Here is a 17,225-nt window from a genome sequence, read left to right on the forward strand (position 1 = left end):
TATCAGTTTTATAACATATGCCTCTAGGTATTAGTGTTCTTCATAAAAAGGAAGCCATTAAATTGCTGACCTTGATCAATATTAACAAACAGAAAACAAAAGGTTTGTAACCTCTATTAAGTCGCTGCATCCCAGGGCTTTCCTCTTCACTTGTTCCATAATCTTAATCAGGTGAAAGGATTAAAACTACCAGCCAAGCTCTCTATAATAAAAAGTAACATTTATTTGAACACATTTAAAACCATATTTAATATTGTCGGACTACAATTAAGTCTTTGTATTTCTATCTTGTTCCACAAACACTTGTTATAATATTTCTTCATGCATATGATGTATATTAACTTGCAAGACTTGCAAGACAAGTATTGAACTGTTAGGTATTTTTGACTGTGCATTTGCAAAAAAGTATATGTTACAAGTCCACTTCTCTGCAATCCCCTCCTCTAAAACTGCTAGCTCAAAGTCCAGAATATACCTGCTCGTAACCACCAACCAACTCCGTCTTCCCTGAACAAGTCATGTCTCTCTCCAAGTTTCCTCTAGAAAAACTGACACTTGTACATTTAGTTCCTATTCATATACCACATTTAAACATTTGGGAATGTAGTTCACATCCACAATGTTAAGCATCAAACCTTACCTTATACCTTACTTTAGAACCTCAATCTAACCGCAATGATGGAACACAGACCATTTTCTTAAGAATTAGTAAATACATTATTTATAGACATTGTGCTTACAGACTGACATTTAAGGTGTAAAACACCCAATATACACCACTTCCCAAAGTAACCCATCAGCATTGAGCAGAGTTACATTTTTCATAAAAGGAAATACAGAATACATACACCAACCCACTACACAGTATGCAATAAAATGGAACAAAATAACATTTTCCATTTAAACTAGGATATAAATTGTCATAATCACCCTCTCCGGTCCAGATCCAAAAGCAGGACAAACAAACCCATCCTAAAATGGTCTTCAAATTGCCAGACCATATACTATCATAAAATCTCCTCCCTAATTATGCTAATATAAATGACATTAAATATTTTTCACCAATATATGGCGTAATATATACTCAATAGTAATCACCCTACAATTTATCCCAATTTATTTTTCTTCTGTTAAAAAGTTCTGCTACATAATGAACAATTCTATTTCCTTCTTTGATATAGTTGCAGTAATCACAAGTCAGACATTCAAATGTCCCTTTTGTAACCAATATTTAAATATATAGTGATGAGTTTGCTGCTACACTGGTGTGCCTCTAATATTGGGCATATGAGAGAGTGTTTTCAGAGTTAACCTTAATTTACTGGCTTTGGCTTTAGATTTCATACAGTATTGTTCGGCCCTGATGAAAGTTCTTTTGACCTCCGAAACACATTGGCTGTTGGACAAACTGATTTGGTGCTTCTTTCTGTTTAATTTCATATATAGCGCTGAACAGCCTTTACATCTGCTTGAGTATCAGATTAGCATGATTTTTATTTATTCAGGTGTAAAGAAAGAAAGAAAGAAAGAAAGAATCCTACCCCTCTTAAGTGTGATTCTCATTTGAATGTTTTATTATTAACAGGGCGTAAACTGTTATTTTTTTTTCTTTTCTACAGGTTTTGGACCTCACATGATGATCGTTTTTTATACATGCTAATGGAGTACGTACCCGGAGGAGAACTTTTTAGCTACTTGCGTAACATGGGACGTTTTAACAACGGCACTGGACTGTTTTACTCCACAGAAATTATTTGTGCGATAGAATACTTGCACTCCAAAGAAATTGTTTACAGAGACTTGAAGCCTGAAAATATATTGCTTGACCGGGAAGGTCACATCAAGCTAACAGATTTTGGATTTGCAAAGAAGCTTTCAGACAGGTATTCTGCGCTACCTAAGATTGTTTTTGTTTGTTGCTCTGTTTTTGCCTTAGTGTTCCAAATTTTCTTCTTATGTCTTTGTCAAGTTCCTTAAATCAAATGTGTTGACACTTCTTTCAATTACATAATTCTATGGTACCCTAGAAATGTCCTGTGCAGGAAGCAGAGACTACCGGAATGGTTGCCACACTATGGTCTACCTCTTCGTCTTCCTGCACGATCGGGACATGAGAAAAACATAGGTTTACCTTAATACTTTTCTTCCCAGCATCAAATTATTACCTTTGCTTCACTCTCCATGTACTTAGTTCAGCTGTTAGGACTGAGGAAAAGAAGCCAGTTGGATATTATCTTTAGTTTGAGCCTACACTGAGCTGTCTCCTCACCCTGATTTGACAGCATTAAACAATTGGCCAAACCCAATATTATTACATGGGAAGAGGATTGTGTCACATGCTCCTCTTTATATCTGTGGTATAGAGTACTAGGTATTTGCTTTTCTCTCATGTTGACTGAAAATCCATTTACCATGTGTGCATATAATAACATCCATTAGGGGATTTGATGTTTCTATTGATCCAGTATCATGTACAGAGCATTCTAGAGTTAAGGCTGGTGTAAATGTCTGCTTAAAGTATCAGTGTACTAACCCCCCAGCACTATTCCTACACCTACCAAACATAAATCATTCTCTCCCTCCACAGCATACTACTTACGAAGATCGAATCATTGGGTCTGGCATTCATTTAAATAAAAGTACACTTATCCTCTATTTGAATTCCAATAGCTTTAGGCTGTGCTTGAAGTGTTTAACAAAGATCAGAAAAAAATATACAACTGCATATGCAAACATTGGGACCCGTGCTTATGGGGCACCATGAACCCTAAAAATAATGGACAAAAGATGCTATAGCTGTTCTGTAATGAAGAATTGTGCTTTATTGTTCCACTATTCTAAATGGTCCCCAAAAAATTATGAGCACTGAAAAACCTGCACCAAATTTTTATAAACTTCTTATTAGGATCGCTTTATTAGGAGTGGTCCACCTGCTTAAAACTCAACTCCAGACAAAACTACTGAATTTGTCATTTTTTGCAGAAGAGATACCGATACCGCCTGTCTTCTGCAATAAAGCATATGTCTCCATTCATTCTTTTTTTTATATGTTTCATTTAACTTCCAGAATATTGTTCTTCTTTCCCCAGTTCTTCAAACTTTTACAAGAAACTTTTATCTTTGCCACTTCAGGCACTCATGCTGGTTAAATCTAACATATAAATTTATGATTCATACACTTTCTAATGGATAGATACATTTGTAATTTTATATCTGCCTGGAGTTACCTTTAAACCAAGTGGCTCAAAGGGTGTTCAGTTCTAATGACTCCTCGATTGTAAGCTCTTCTGGGCAAGGTCCTCTCCACCTGTGTCACAATCTGTATTCGTCTGTCATTTGCAACCCCTATTTAATGTACAGCGCTACGTAATATGTTGCCCCTATATAAATGCTGGTTGTTATTATTATTATTATTAATAATAATAATAATAATATTGACATCCATCCAATGTTAGGGTACAAGCCTAGGTTCATTCTAATTAGGTTTGGTTTTGAAGCTTACCAGGCTGGATGTTATCACTGGCCCGCAGGATTTGTATAGGGCCGACATATTACACAGTGCTGTACATTAAATAGGAGTTGCAAAGGAGTGGACCCTGCCCCGAAGAGCTTACAATCTAGGAGTTCCTGCCTCCAAATAGCCACTCAGGTCTGATTACTGTCACAAGTGAGAGGTCACTTGCTCTTCCATACCTGCAAACCCCTTATCGATTTAGGCAATGAAACGAGAACTCCAATTATAATAGGGAGACAGCACAGAAGCATGAATGGTTGAGTATATCTAGCTGTGGATAAGCAATCAGGGTGAACAGTCGCGTTCTACTCAATGGGCACTGTGTTTCACCTTGTTTCCCTTGTTTCACCTTGTTTCTTTAAAAGTCAATGTATGGTACAAACAACATTTTGGTATTATTTTTGTGTTCCCAATCATCACTTGTTTGACTCTCCTATCATGCCAGGGTTGTGTCATTCAATGTTTTACACTTTGCTGGTGTGAAAAGAAATTGTGCTATCCTCCAACAAACCAGTTACTATGACAGTGTTAGATTTCACCTCTTTGTTATGTGAGTGTTTATCTTTTTTTTTTTCTGGCCTGTTGCTTCACATCCGTTTATTTATTTATAGATCTGTCAGCTTCCTGAAAGAACAGATTATTAGATGTTGCCTAGTAAACAGTGACAATTAGATGGTAGAAAGTTCATTTTAGGTTTTACAGATTATGGAAGAACTTATTGTACTTCAAGTTATATTTGCTGTGCACGTACTGTACTCATTATTCAATTTTCTGCTTCACTAATGCTTGGGGATAAAACATTAAAATTCATAGTATATAAACTTTAAAAATAATTTTATCTGACAAATGATACTTTCTATCAACTTTCTGAACTTTTTGAATTACGTTTCAGTTTTTTAATGCAATTTAATTAACAAAAACTATTTATTTGGTTATTTAAATTTTGTTTTGACTGCCAGTTGCTCCAGACTGATAGCCTTTCATTAAATTACAAACTAAGAACTTGTAATGTAGCCGATACAAACAAGCTTATTGTGGAAATAAAGAACCAAAAGCTAGATAAGATCTCCGGTGTACCTTTAGGTATATTGTGAGTTACAAACAGCTAGTGTAGTCTATACAAACAAGTTTGTTGTGAAAATTATAGCTCATAAAATTTGACCCAAAGCTACATAACAATATTTATGTAACCCTTCACCTGGGTCCTAATTTTGGGACCCTGTGTTTGACAAGTATGCCATGACTTTATTCTTCTTATGTTGCCTTCTAGAAAATAACTATTTCCATATTCAACCTAGACAAAATGATGGTTATAGGGTATTATTGTGGCGTTACAAATATCAGGTGCTAAATCCGAAACATTGCTTTGCATTTTCCACCCTAGATTGGCTTATCATTGTATTGTTCTCCTTTAAAAAAATCAAAAAATATGCCCCATGGTTCATTGTAGTGTGAATTATAGATTACACTTGTAGTCTCAGCTTTCTACAGCACTATGGGGTGGCTACAAAAGAAGACCTTCAGAATGTAGCATGAATTGTAGCCACAAACAATAAAGATTTCGCTTCTCTGTAAAGGACCTAATATATTATTAGGACTAATTGATCACATATTTGTAGAACAGGATAAGGAATATATCATGAGACACTTTGGTGACAATTGAGGAGCAACTCTTCACTTAAATTATCTTTTAGTATATTGTTCATGTTCCACCGAAGACGGTTACTGTTTTTTGGCAGACAATACAGACCCACTTCCTGTACCCCCACCCAAGCCATCCACAAGAGAATGTTGTAGAGAGTGATACCATTTTATTTTGTAGCATTTAGGATCTGCCCAAAACTAGAGGAAGAAGAAAGCAAAAAGCACCTGTGACATCCACATACGTATTCTACTTTCTTTTAGAAATCATCTACAGTACAGTGTCCCAAGGATACGGTCAACTTTACAGCCAAACAATACGGTTAAAATTAAAGCGTAAATAATGTTCACCTTGCAAAGTGAATATTTACATAGTTTAAAATGCGTTTACTTGTATTACCTTATTGTGTCCACGGAAAATTCAAATAGGGTTTTTTTACTCTAGTTGATTGGATAACAAAATAAAAAAAAAAAAAGACCCATTAGAGATGGGTTGAAGGGTTTTCCTGTTTTTTCATTTGTGCAACAATTTATACCCATAATTTATATACTATATAACTTTAAAGTATTAAATACCAGGAATATAGTAAACTAAATCCTGTACTGAAGACTAAAAGCCATCATATTTGTTTGCTGTTCTTTGCATATAAATTTATGAACAATCATCTAATACGCAGCATTTTTTAACTCTGTAGCTGTCACTTATTGTAAATATTGTAATACCATTCTTTGTATTGTATCTGGATTTATAATCTTATTTTGTACTGCCATCTAGTGGCGCTATGTGTATGTAAATAAGTATGTACAGTTGACATTCAAAAATCTGGCCTTTGATAATCCGGATCCTTCAGTTTTCCAGCATGGATTTTGGAACGCATTTTCAAATTTACACTATTTTCTGGAGGTGCTGTTTATGTTTTGATGGTGCTGTACTCCAGAATCAGCTGTTAGGTCTTGCTTTTCCTCCATAAAATGAAGCTGTTCCTCCTGTTGAGGATGCTGTTACTGTCGGTCATGAAGATGATCATCCTGACATCCGATCTGTTTCTTTTCGAGGGTACAGTAATGATTAAAATTCTGAGGCACTATTTTGTTTAGTTGAACTAATATTCTGTAAAACTGTCCTATTTAGTTGGTGAACATTAAAATGTAATTTGCTTTTTATTAAGTGTCATTTCATTTTAATATAAACAGCATATATAAACTTCAAAAATCCCGAACCTGTACTAGATAGATAGAGAGATAGATAGATTAGATAGATCTGTAAATATAATACATAGGAAAAAAACACTTAAAATATCTTGAACTAGAGTTTAACAACTACAGATAAAACAACAATAGTCCAATTTAAATAATAAGTATTTTTTTTAAAAATACTTTAGTAAAACTACAGCATTATTATTGAATTATTTCTACTCTAATATGTCATACCCAATGTCTTTAAAGCTCTCCAAGGTTGAGGAACCAGCAAACCTGGAATGGATCTGGTCTAGGAATAAAGCATTTGCCATCTAATATTAAATGATTTTTAGGAAATCCATTCTGGGTTTGCTGCATAACCCAGTTTCTTCCATATTAGTATTTTCTCCAGCATTGGGGAGCTTTAAATCAGGCCTATTGTGTGTAATTGGCATCACAAACAATTGTACAGTAACCTTTAGTGGTGTACGGTTGCTAAACATTTGTCTTGCAACCATTTTTACATAGTACACAGTTCCTAGATGTCTAGATTTTACCTTTACATGTCCTACATAGAAGTTTTGATATTTTCAGTGTACATTCTTCTGTATTAAATTAACACCATTCATGAAGATAGGAAAAGTCATGGAGATCGGGCTGTACAGCCATTGTGTGGCTAACCTTACCCAGTGCTTAACCTAGATTTTTTTTGTGCGCTGGATGGGAATAAATGGTAGGTGGGTGGCAGCCCCTGTATTGTGACCAGACTCTTCAGTAACCCCCCAAAAACAGCTGGGCGGTTGCTGAAAATTGCCGGGTGGTGCGCCCCGCTTAAAGGGACCTTGGAGAACACTGCTAACCTTATTATGACCTCTACCTATTGTGCTCCTGTTTTCTGTAAACTATTTTCTTTTTCCCAGCTTTGTAGAGTTCTCTGTAATATAATAACAATGCATACCTGTATTACTGACACAATAAGCTTGATTTCTATTGTCTTGGATTGCAGAACATGGACGCTGTGTGGAACACCAGAATACCTTGCGCCTGAAGTCATTCAAAGTAAAGGCCACGGAAGAGCGGTGGACTGGTGGGCTTTGGGCATTCTAATATTTGAAATGTTGTCTGGGTGAGTATTTGTTTTGTTCTTCATCCTAAATTATTCTTTTTACAGTTTATGCTTAAAACAATGTTCCAATATTTTCCGAATGCTTGATCTCGGGCATATATGTAGAAGGAGCAGCCTACTGGTATATGTGACATATGCAAAAAATTATAATAAGTATATATATGTGTGTGTGTATGTATATGTGTGTGTGTGTGTGTATGTATGGTATGTATGTGTGTATATATATATATATATATGTATGGTATGTATGTGTGTGTATATATATATATATATATATAACATGTATGTTTGTGTTTTAATATTTTTTTTTTTTTCTATACTAGTGGCTGATCTTTAACATTCTGTTAAATTTTTGGCCTGTTGCTTTGAAGAAGTAAACTGCAGTTTTTATTTCTAACACTAGATGGCAGAAGTTAGCTGTCGGACAGGCAATGCATTTCAGTATATTTACAATTCATATATCTGATCAATGTTATTTGGTTTAAATCTGAATTCTTAGCACAATGTTTTAATAACTTCTGTTCTCTGACTATTCGTTTGCCTATGTAGTGTGATTTAATTATTTAACGTTCCTGTAAGAGGTATATAAAATCAGTTGATTACTTCCTGTAAAAGCTCAATTTCTACCATCAACCCCAGTTCCGCCATAGTTTCCTATTGCAACAGCTTGGATGTGAAGACACTGCAGCTGTGTGCACATATTCATTGTTGCAGTATCATCACAGTGTAGGCTTTTGGAATAGGAAAGGCAGACTGGGGAAGAAGTACTAATGCAATACATAGGTCAGCAGGGAGGAAAGAAGTACAGCTGCAACTTTACTTCCACAGAGAGCTATTAGGCTATAGATTTTCTATGCTTATTGTATGAAAGAAAAAGAAAGAGGCCACACTACAAGGGTGAATAAATAATAATAAATACATTCACCTCTTTACCATCTTGACCATCAAAAAGTTGTGACCATAATAATATTCCATTAGTATTTTCATTCCTTTTTTTTAATTGTTGACAACATACTGTACAGAATGAGATCATTAACCTATACTTCGGTTTCATCTTAATGTAATGTAATGCATAATTTTGAACATTTTCTGCTGTTATTTTTATTATTACAGCAACACATAGGAAATGACCTTGTGAATTTACTAGCGTTTTGCTACAAAAGCTTTATAGGAGAGAAATAAAACAGGAAGAAGTTTTTCACTATCATAATCCCAAAAGTGCTATACTTTTATCACATTGCAAAGATTATTTACCAGCTAGAAAATCCTCTAGACAGGGCAGGTGTTTATACATAGACAATATATCTAGTGACCTGTCTTAGTATATTGACTATTTTTACAACCCTGGGTTCTACATCTATCAGCATTTATATTGAATTTTAGAAAAATCATTAGTTTGTTCTCTAACTTGATGTCAATTAATTATACATTTTAAACCCTTTGTGGTAGGTTTTGCAGTCAATCCTTTTTTTTTTTAATTTATCTCTTCATCCAGTGTAGACTCAGTTCATTGTAGGGCATTGGACCTTTTATAGGTTATTGGAGCCAGCTTGTTCATCTGGTTCCATAACCATGTGTAGCATACAAACTAATCCATATATGCTATATAAATAAGAATAAAACACTAAAAATAGTGTCATATTCTTGTAAAAGAGGTAAATATTAAACAATATAAAACGCAACCTCTCTTCAATGATGACAAAAGTAATTTAGCCATCAACAGGAAAAAAACCTTCATCAATGGCTATGATGGCCAAGTGGGCCCAAAAATTTGGTATTACATTTAATCAATTGCAGTTTGACCCAAGAATAGGTGCCATTTCCAACAGACATATTCAAAACTTTCCAAAGTCGCCCTTCCTTGAAGAATGGAGGATGTTTTGGTCACAAAGGGCAGAGAAGGAACACATATTAATACCTGTACCCTAGCTCACGTTGATATGATGTTCAAAAACTTTTGGCCACTCACAAAACCTAAAAAATGCAACTCTTTTTACTTAATGGTATGACGGATTTATTGTTCCCCTTGTTTTAATCTTGGTCACCTAAAAACAAAGTTGTTTAATGTGAACCTGAACTTGTTTAACTTAGGTGGGTGAGTGTGTCTGGGGGGCTGCCACTGGAACATCAGAACATTTTTGTTGCTGTTGATGGTGATGTTGATTTCTTATCCTACACTGAACCAACTAGTGTAGCTTGTTTTACTAAACGATTGTCGAGAGAGGTTATTTTCCAGCTTTGACAAGTCGTACTTTCCTCAAGGTCAAGACTCCAATCTGATTAGATTATTTTTTACGTCACATTGCACATGCATTATTGTGTTTATCTATAATAAATGGCACTGCCCTGCTTTTGGTTTAATATTTTACCGAGTTTTAGAGTTTCAAAAAACTGCTTCTTGTGCAACTTAATGGGGTATCCTGTGTTTCTATTAGATAAAATTGGTGTATATATTATGACTTGCAGGAAGATGTAAAGCTGCACCAGAAATGTATACTAGAATGACTTACCTTCCAACTGTCCCTGATTTGGAGGGACATTCCCTCTTTTCAGGGTCCAAGTCCCTCTTTCCTCTTTAGTTGTCCCTCCTTTCTGTGGGTATAAACACTTCTAGAAAAATTGTATTCTTTGACTGTTAAAAAAATGAAGTATTATTTACCAATATTCCTTTCATTCAGCCTCTTAATAATTCAATGTTTTTATTGAAAAAATAGAATTATTTTAAAGAAAATGTATTTATTTACCTATATACTTTGAGCTAGTATAGGAACCTACACCAAGCTGAGTATAGTTACCCCACCTACCAGCCCCTGCACCTTTACCACCTTTCAAACCTCCTGCTAAATATACAACTGAGCTTTTGCTGCTGTCCTGTTAGCTTCACAAAAGTATATTGCATCAGTTTGAAAAATATGTCTTACTTTTTAAGATTATGCTATATAGTTTATCATCCAAGTCTACAAACTTGTTGAAAATGAATAATTTTTTGCAGGACAAAAATTGGAGTATTTAAGACATGCCAGCATATCTACGTCTTTAGTTTACTGAAGATTACAGCGAACAAACCATGCCTTATCTTTTTCTGTGTTCACATCACATTCCATTTAGTTCTGCTAATAGAATCTGGCTTTGTGGGTCATCATAACCTGTTAATGGATGACTAACAGTAGCAGCCCTCCCGTAATATTACTATATAAGAGATAAAGGAATATTTAAGGATAAGGACAGTAGAGATGTAACCCTGTGTACAGTACATGGAGAAGATTAAACCAAATATCATCCATAAAACAGATGTTTTTACATTTGTAATGAATAAAAGGGGAAAACACAGGAAGTTAGTTGATCTGTACTCATTGTACCTGACGTCAATACATCTTACATTTTTACATATAGCATTGAGGCTGGCTCCTTTAAGTCTGCTCTGGAAATGTCTGCAGTGAACTCATACACTCAACAAAATAATTGGCATGAGTAGTAGACGGTGTCTAGGTAACCTCAGTCTATCAAATGTAGTAATACCCCAACATTTTATGAGGCATGCCCTGGAAAGATATACACATCGGTGTGTTGTACCATGGGATTCATTAAAGAGGCATTTGAAATGTTATTTAACATTTTTTAGGAAATATTACCTAGTTTATGATATAAAGTGTACATATGGTTTGGAGTAAAATTGGAAACAAATCAAATATTTATTCTTAAAGGACTTGTAGTGAGAGTGTTTTAAATTTTGTTTTTATAGGTTTCCTCCATTTTTTGATGACAATCCATTTGGCATATATCAGAAAATTTTGGCTGGCAAGATAGACTTTCCAAGGCATCTAGATCTATATGTAAAGTAAGTTCCATCTTTAGAAATGCATAATGCATTGTAATATTTGCATTTAAAAAAATATCCTGATGATGTTGGTGATATCTCATCCCTTTGGTTGTATTCTTTACTGGTTGTGATGGTTGGTTGTGTCTGGAGTATGGTACAAATCATGTCAGGGGAGCTCCTGAGAAATAAAGAAAAGTCATAAAAGTAACCTACAACTTCATCGCTGCATGTAATGTGCTTTGCAGAGGAATGATAAAAAAGAAGTGGCAGAGAAGAGCACAACTCACAGCTAGCACAAGTGAATGGATGTGAACTAGAATTTACTCCTCAATTTTAGATGCGTGGCAATCTTGTAATCTGTATATAATCTTTGTTAAGATCCCACTGCTGGTAAATGATTATTATAAAAAAAAAAATAGATTAGAATAGTAATTGCAGGTAACATAATCTTCAAGGTAACCTAAACAATCATGTTGCAGATAACTAAGAATATGCTGTTAGTAAATTAGCTTTCATTTTATAATGTGTCCTGCCAAAATATTTGCCCATTTTCTGAAGTTAGTCACCTTTACTGAATGCACATCGGCAGTGACAAGGAATGGGGTAACCATACCCATCGTTTGATCGATAACCAGTCCTGACATTTCAGTCCTGATCATTTACCAATCAAAATCTTCCAGCACCCTCTATAAGATCAGTTCACCATTTTACTTAGTCGTGATTTCAAGGTAACATTGTGATGCTTTGTGTCTGAATAAGCAGACATTGATTTAGGAAAAACACATAACACATGCTTATCATTTGGTAACAATGAGCCTCTCTTCATCCTAACCCATGAAGAACAGATGTATATGATGTAATTAAGATTGTATGAGAAGAGTACATGGAAGGGGAAAGTACCTTGCAATACTTAGCTGTATGTATTATACCTATTTTTTGAGTTATCGTGATGTATTTATAAATTAAACATTTTTTATTATGATTTGGGAATGTAATTTCACGTGAAACCTTTACCAAATGTATAAATTCATTGTCCACATTCATGACAACATATATATATGTATAGATATGAAAAACTGGTTGTTCAAAAAGTCCCACATGGATTCATGTTGTATTTATTTAAATATTTAGAGAAAAATATTACATTAACATTTCAGCACCGATACAGTTTATTCATTTGTATTCCAAGAATCTTGCAACTGCAACACCCTGGCTCCTTTTTTTACTTCTGTAGTCATATTTACAAATTTCTAGTACATTTGTGATATAGAAATTAGGAAAAGGTAAAACAAAAATCAAAGTGGAAACGTTAGGTTTTTCAGTCTTTATCCATAGTAATCTTCATTAGGAACACCCATTAAATAAAATCTTTCACAATTGGGTATTGTAGAAATGCAAGGATCACACTGTTCTTACATCCAAATGCATTAATCTTCCCAGTACATGTTGTTTTTAAATGCATACTTTCCCTTCCAGCTAGTCTTTAGCCAAAATTTCCCCTCTATTGTTTTGGTAACCCCTCACATAGTACTTACCTGTATATTATAAATACATTAAAGTATGAAGGCCAACTTTAACATCAAATTGTGAACAATTTGGATGCCAGTTAAAATCACTTGGTAAATTGGACCAGCAGGTTCATAAACTGTATGACGAGAAAATCTTATACACGGATCTTCACTGCTGTCTGCCAGTATCCCTGCAGAGTTAGTCTGACATTTCTTACCTGAACTCTATACTTGATTACAGTTCATCTTCCCCTGATTTAGGAATTTTGTATTTTACATGGAAATTTATGCTAAATCATACTCCATACACGAGTTCATGCATTCCCACATTTCCCCCGCTGGTTCCTTTTTGGATACTCCAATTTTAGATACCCTTGAAGGACCTCTGTATGTATTTCAATAATTCCTGTTAGCTGTCTTGACTTCCTATAAGTCCAGATGTATCTAAGGACTGCATCATGAGAGCCATGCACAGCAAAGCCCAGAACTCCCTAATGCAATGCTCTGATAAATACAGAACAGATTCTTACATCGTGCCTTTGCCTTCGTTAGGAATTTCACTCCTCTGGTGCTACAAAACATTCAGTACTACTGCGCCACACAATTGCACTAAGCCAATAAAGGTCATTAAGCCGGAAATAATTATTTGAAATGTTTCTCTGCTGTAACCAGTGGTTTTGGATGTACAGTTGGTCACAGGGAAATAGCAATATGGTTCTGTCCACTATACATACAGTGTACCACTTACAAGAGAATCAGTCCCCTTATTTTGGGGTTTTGTGACAGAATGAAACATGTAAGCATGTTTAATACTGAAAAGGTCAATTATAGAACCATTACAATATAAACTGAACTTTTATAATCTGTTTTTATAATTTGTGGCCTGTTTTAGAGCCCTAGTGATTTATGTACTTGATTTATTATGTGAATTTTACAGTTTTATGTCAGTATTTATCATTTACACAGCACACACCTACATTAGGATTCCCCATTTCTAGGTTTATGATGGAATTATTTTCATAATACTGCACTTGATTACTCTACATAAACATTCTTTAAAATGAGGAAATCCATTTAAGTCAGATTTTTATTAAAAGTATTTAGTTTATGTTTAAATCCACTTACAATCTGTACATATTATAGAGGTTTTGTGTCTAATTTGTTGAGAGTATATAGTTCCTGAACCAAGAAATAAATATAGCACATTTCCATAGATCAAGACAAATTCTCATGGGAACTTTGAGTGGATATTAATCAGAGCATTATAGTATCAAGCACTTCATGAAGTCATGTGTTCCTAGGTTAACATTCAAGTTCGGTGGATTAATGATTCAGGTTCTCATCATTATAGGTTAATAACCTGTATTCTTTCTCACTGGGGGAGGACAGAGCTCTTATATTGCTGTTAAGTTTTGCTTTGTTGATTACGATTACCGGTAACGAAAATTATATATTTGTCCAAAGTTGTGTTAATTGTTAAAGACCCATAAAACATTTTTTGTTTTAGCAAAAGCCTCCACAATTCTATACATAACAGTTCTATAAAGCATTTTAGCTATTCAGCACTGAATTTATTGTAAGAAGTTTAGAGGTAAATTCTAGCTTTACCTTCAGTCTTGCACAGTTGTACAGGCCCCTCTCCTGAACAAAAATTGCTTACTCTGACTTCACTGCACAGTGTAAGATTTTCAATACCTACATTAGATACATACATAGAAACATAGATTTTTTGAAAACTGGTTTTAAGAGCTTTCAACCTTTATCAAAGTATTTCAGCTGTCTGGGGAACTAGAACACCATAATATTCTAAGGTTTATAATTAACTATGAGAGTACCTGGCAGCATAATGTATGTGTCTTAAAGAGGAACTAAACCGAAAAGTTTAGGTATGCTTTAAAGCTGAAAGCTGTGCAATATAGTTACTGTTAGCACTGCTGAAAAAAACTCATTCCCTTTCAAGGTTTATATTTCATATTCTATTTCATAGAATATTGAATTTTAAAAAATAAAAATTAAGTGAGAACACTTATTTTGGTTAAGTTTTGGTGACTTCCAAAGATTAAATATTGGTGGTTCAGGGCTTAGCACTCCGGCCTTTGCAGCACTAGGTCCCAGGTTCGAATCTCGGCCAGAGCACTATCTGGATGGAGTTTGCACGTTCTCCCCGTGTCTGCGTGGGTTTCCTCCGGGTACTCCCACATCTCAAAAACATGCAGATAGGTTAATTGGCTTCCCCTCAAAAAATGACCTTAGACTACAATAATGACATATGAATATGGTAGGGACATTAGATTGTGAGCTCCTTTGAGGCACAGTTAGTGACATGACTATCGACTTTGTACAGCGCTGCGTAATATGATGGCGCTAAATAAATACTGTGTAATATTAATACTTTTTAAACTCTTGTACATCTTTAAACACAAGATTATTGTAAGGATAGTATTTACCTGTAAAATGGTGTACTGTAATACTGGTCACATCTGGACAGTTTTATTGCAGGAGGAAGAAAATTCAGTTCTCAAACTGTAATCTGCATTCCGGGATTTCTCAAAAATGCCAGAAACTTTGTTTTAAAATGAACCATATTGACCAATCAAATTACTTTTATTTGGCCATCAACATCATTTACCCTTATGCTGGAATACCTTCTAAATATATAAATTCTTATAGCGTCATTACTTGCTGTGTTCTGGTTTAAAAATACGGTATGTCAAATGCCTCCTTTACATGGTAATTTTTTCCAGATCTATGGTCAAGCTGGAATAGGAGCAATTATTTGAAAATTGCTGTTAGCTTTTTAGAGCATGTATATATGTTTAAAAAAATTGGCAATTCTCATATTAAATGGACAAAACAATTTTATTTTTGTGGTTTATATAAATACTGTATGCTTATTTGATTACAGAGACCTCATAAAGAAGCTCCTTGTTGTGGACCGAACTAGAAGACTTGGAAATATGAAGGTTAGTAAAGTATATTTAGAGTTTGCAGAATTGGCTATAACAATTCTGTATGTAATATGTTCAGTAACTTACATTTTGACGTGAATGTTTATATTTGCAAATACGGTTTACTAACAATTCTAGGTTAAAAAATAACCCTGTGATGTACTACTGGCTCTGCACCTTTCAGAACAGCTACCTTGTATGGTGCCCTCAGAAATTGGTCTTTACCTTGAAAGAGCTAGGTAATTGAAACTCAACCATTTGGAAACCATAATGTTTTTAAGAAGTCCAAATGACATGTAATAAATTAAATGAAATGAATTCTTCAGTTACATTAAAAACATTTGTACATTATCATTGCATACGGTAAATTGTATATTCAGACTGTCTGATCTTGCCTATATAATATATTCATACATCAGCCAATATTAGGATCAACATTCTGTCTTCACACACATAATAATTCAATTACCAAGTTCATTACCTGGTACTGACAATCACACTGCTTAAACCAATAATGCAATTTGCAGGAAGACTGCTTCTTCAGAATAAGCAAGTGTTTATATCTTACTAAATTAACTTATGGGACAAACAAAAGTATTTTACTTTTATTTGATTTAGTTTCTCCTCCGGACCAACATTTACCCGTACCAACTTTATTATAAGTTTTCAGCTATATGCAGGGACTACTGGGTGACTATACTTGCAGGGCACTTGGTATATATCTCTTTTTGAGATTTAGCACTTTTAAACTGAATTTCAGGTTCGGTATCTTCAGGAGGTAACGTTGGTATTTGGCTATAAATTGGTGACATTAAAAGGTTTTCTTTTTTCAGCAATATCCTACTTATACCATATGATAAAATTTTACTTTAAACCGTGTGCATTTTCTTGTATCCCTTTCAGTATAACACTTTTGATTATATTTTATACTTGATATATGTAGCAAAACAATGTAAAGCTGATTAGAATGTATACTTTTTCTTTGTTTAAGAATGGAGCAGAAGATGTCAAACGCCACAGGTGGTTTAGATCAATAGACTGGGATGCGGTGCCACAACGAAAATTAAAGGTATGAAAATAAAGTAATGTCATGAATTTACATTTTAAATTTAATCAATAAATGTACACACTGAATTATATATTTTCGGGTTTATTCCTACAAAACAAAATGTGGAAACATTTAAAATACATTGAAAAGCAATTATGAGGTGCAAATTTCTCAATATCCCATTCTTCATCATAATAGCAGGCAGAGAATGTCAAAGGTAGTGTCAGCAGTGGCAACCTACAGTCTTCATTACTAGATACTTTTACATTGGTAGCTCTTGCTGGAAGCTTTATCTAGAGAGCCAGGAAAGGATTTCTATAACATATGTCCACACTATGGATGCATGTGTAAAATCATGTATGACCATTACCATTTCATAAGTTTATAATAGGGACAGTTGTGCTGCATATCTCGGCTATCTGAATGCCCACATTAGGATTA

The 17,225-nt window shown here is 34.4% G+C and overlaps 1 protein-coding gene across 1 annotated transcript in view; it reads left to right on the forward strand.

Moving 5' to 3' along the window:
- Window positions 1-17,225, forward strand: part of PRKX (protein kinase cAMP-dependent X-linked catalytic subunit) — a 75,967-nt gene that overhangs the window by 53,883 nt on the left and 4,859 nt on the right. Inside the window, exons 3-7 of the mRNA XM_072427464.1 lie at window positions 1,620-1,883; window positions 7,341-7,460; window positions 11,203-11,298; window positions 15,694-15,751; window positions 16,728-16,805. Coding sequence (XP_072283565.1) covers window positions 1,620-1,883; window positions 7,341-7,460; window positions 11,203-11,298; window positions 15,694-15,751; window positions 16,728-16,805 — 616 coding nt within the window. The remainder of the gene's footprint in view (window positions 1-1,619; window positions 1,884-7,340; window positions 7,461-11,202; window positions 11,299-15,693; window positions 15,752-16,727; window positions 16,806-17,225) is intronic.

The sequence above is a fragment of the Pyxicephalus adspersus genome, chromosome 1, assembly GCF_032062135.1.
Source record: "Pyxicephalus adspersus chromosome 1, UCB_Pads_2.0, whole genome shotgun sequence".
Lineage (NCBI taxonomy): Eukaryota > Metazoa > Chordata > Amphibia > Anura > Pyxicephalidae > Pyxicephalus > Pyxicephalus adspersus.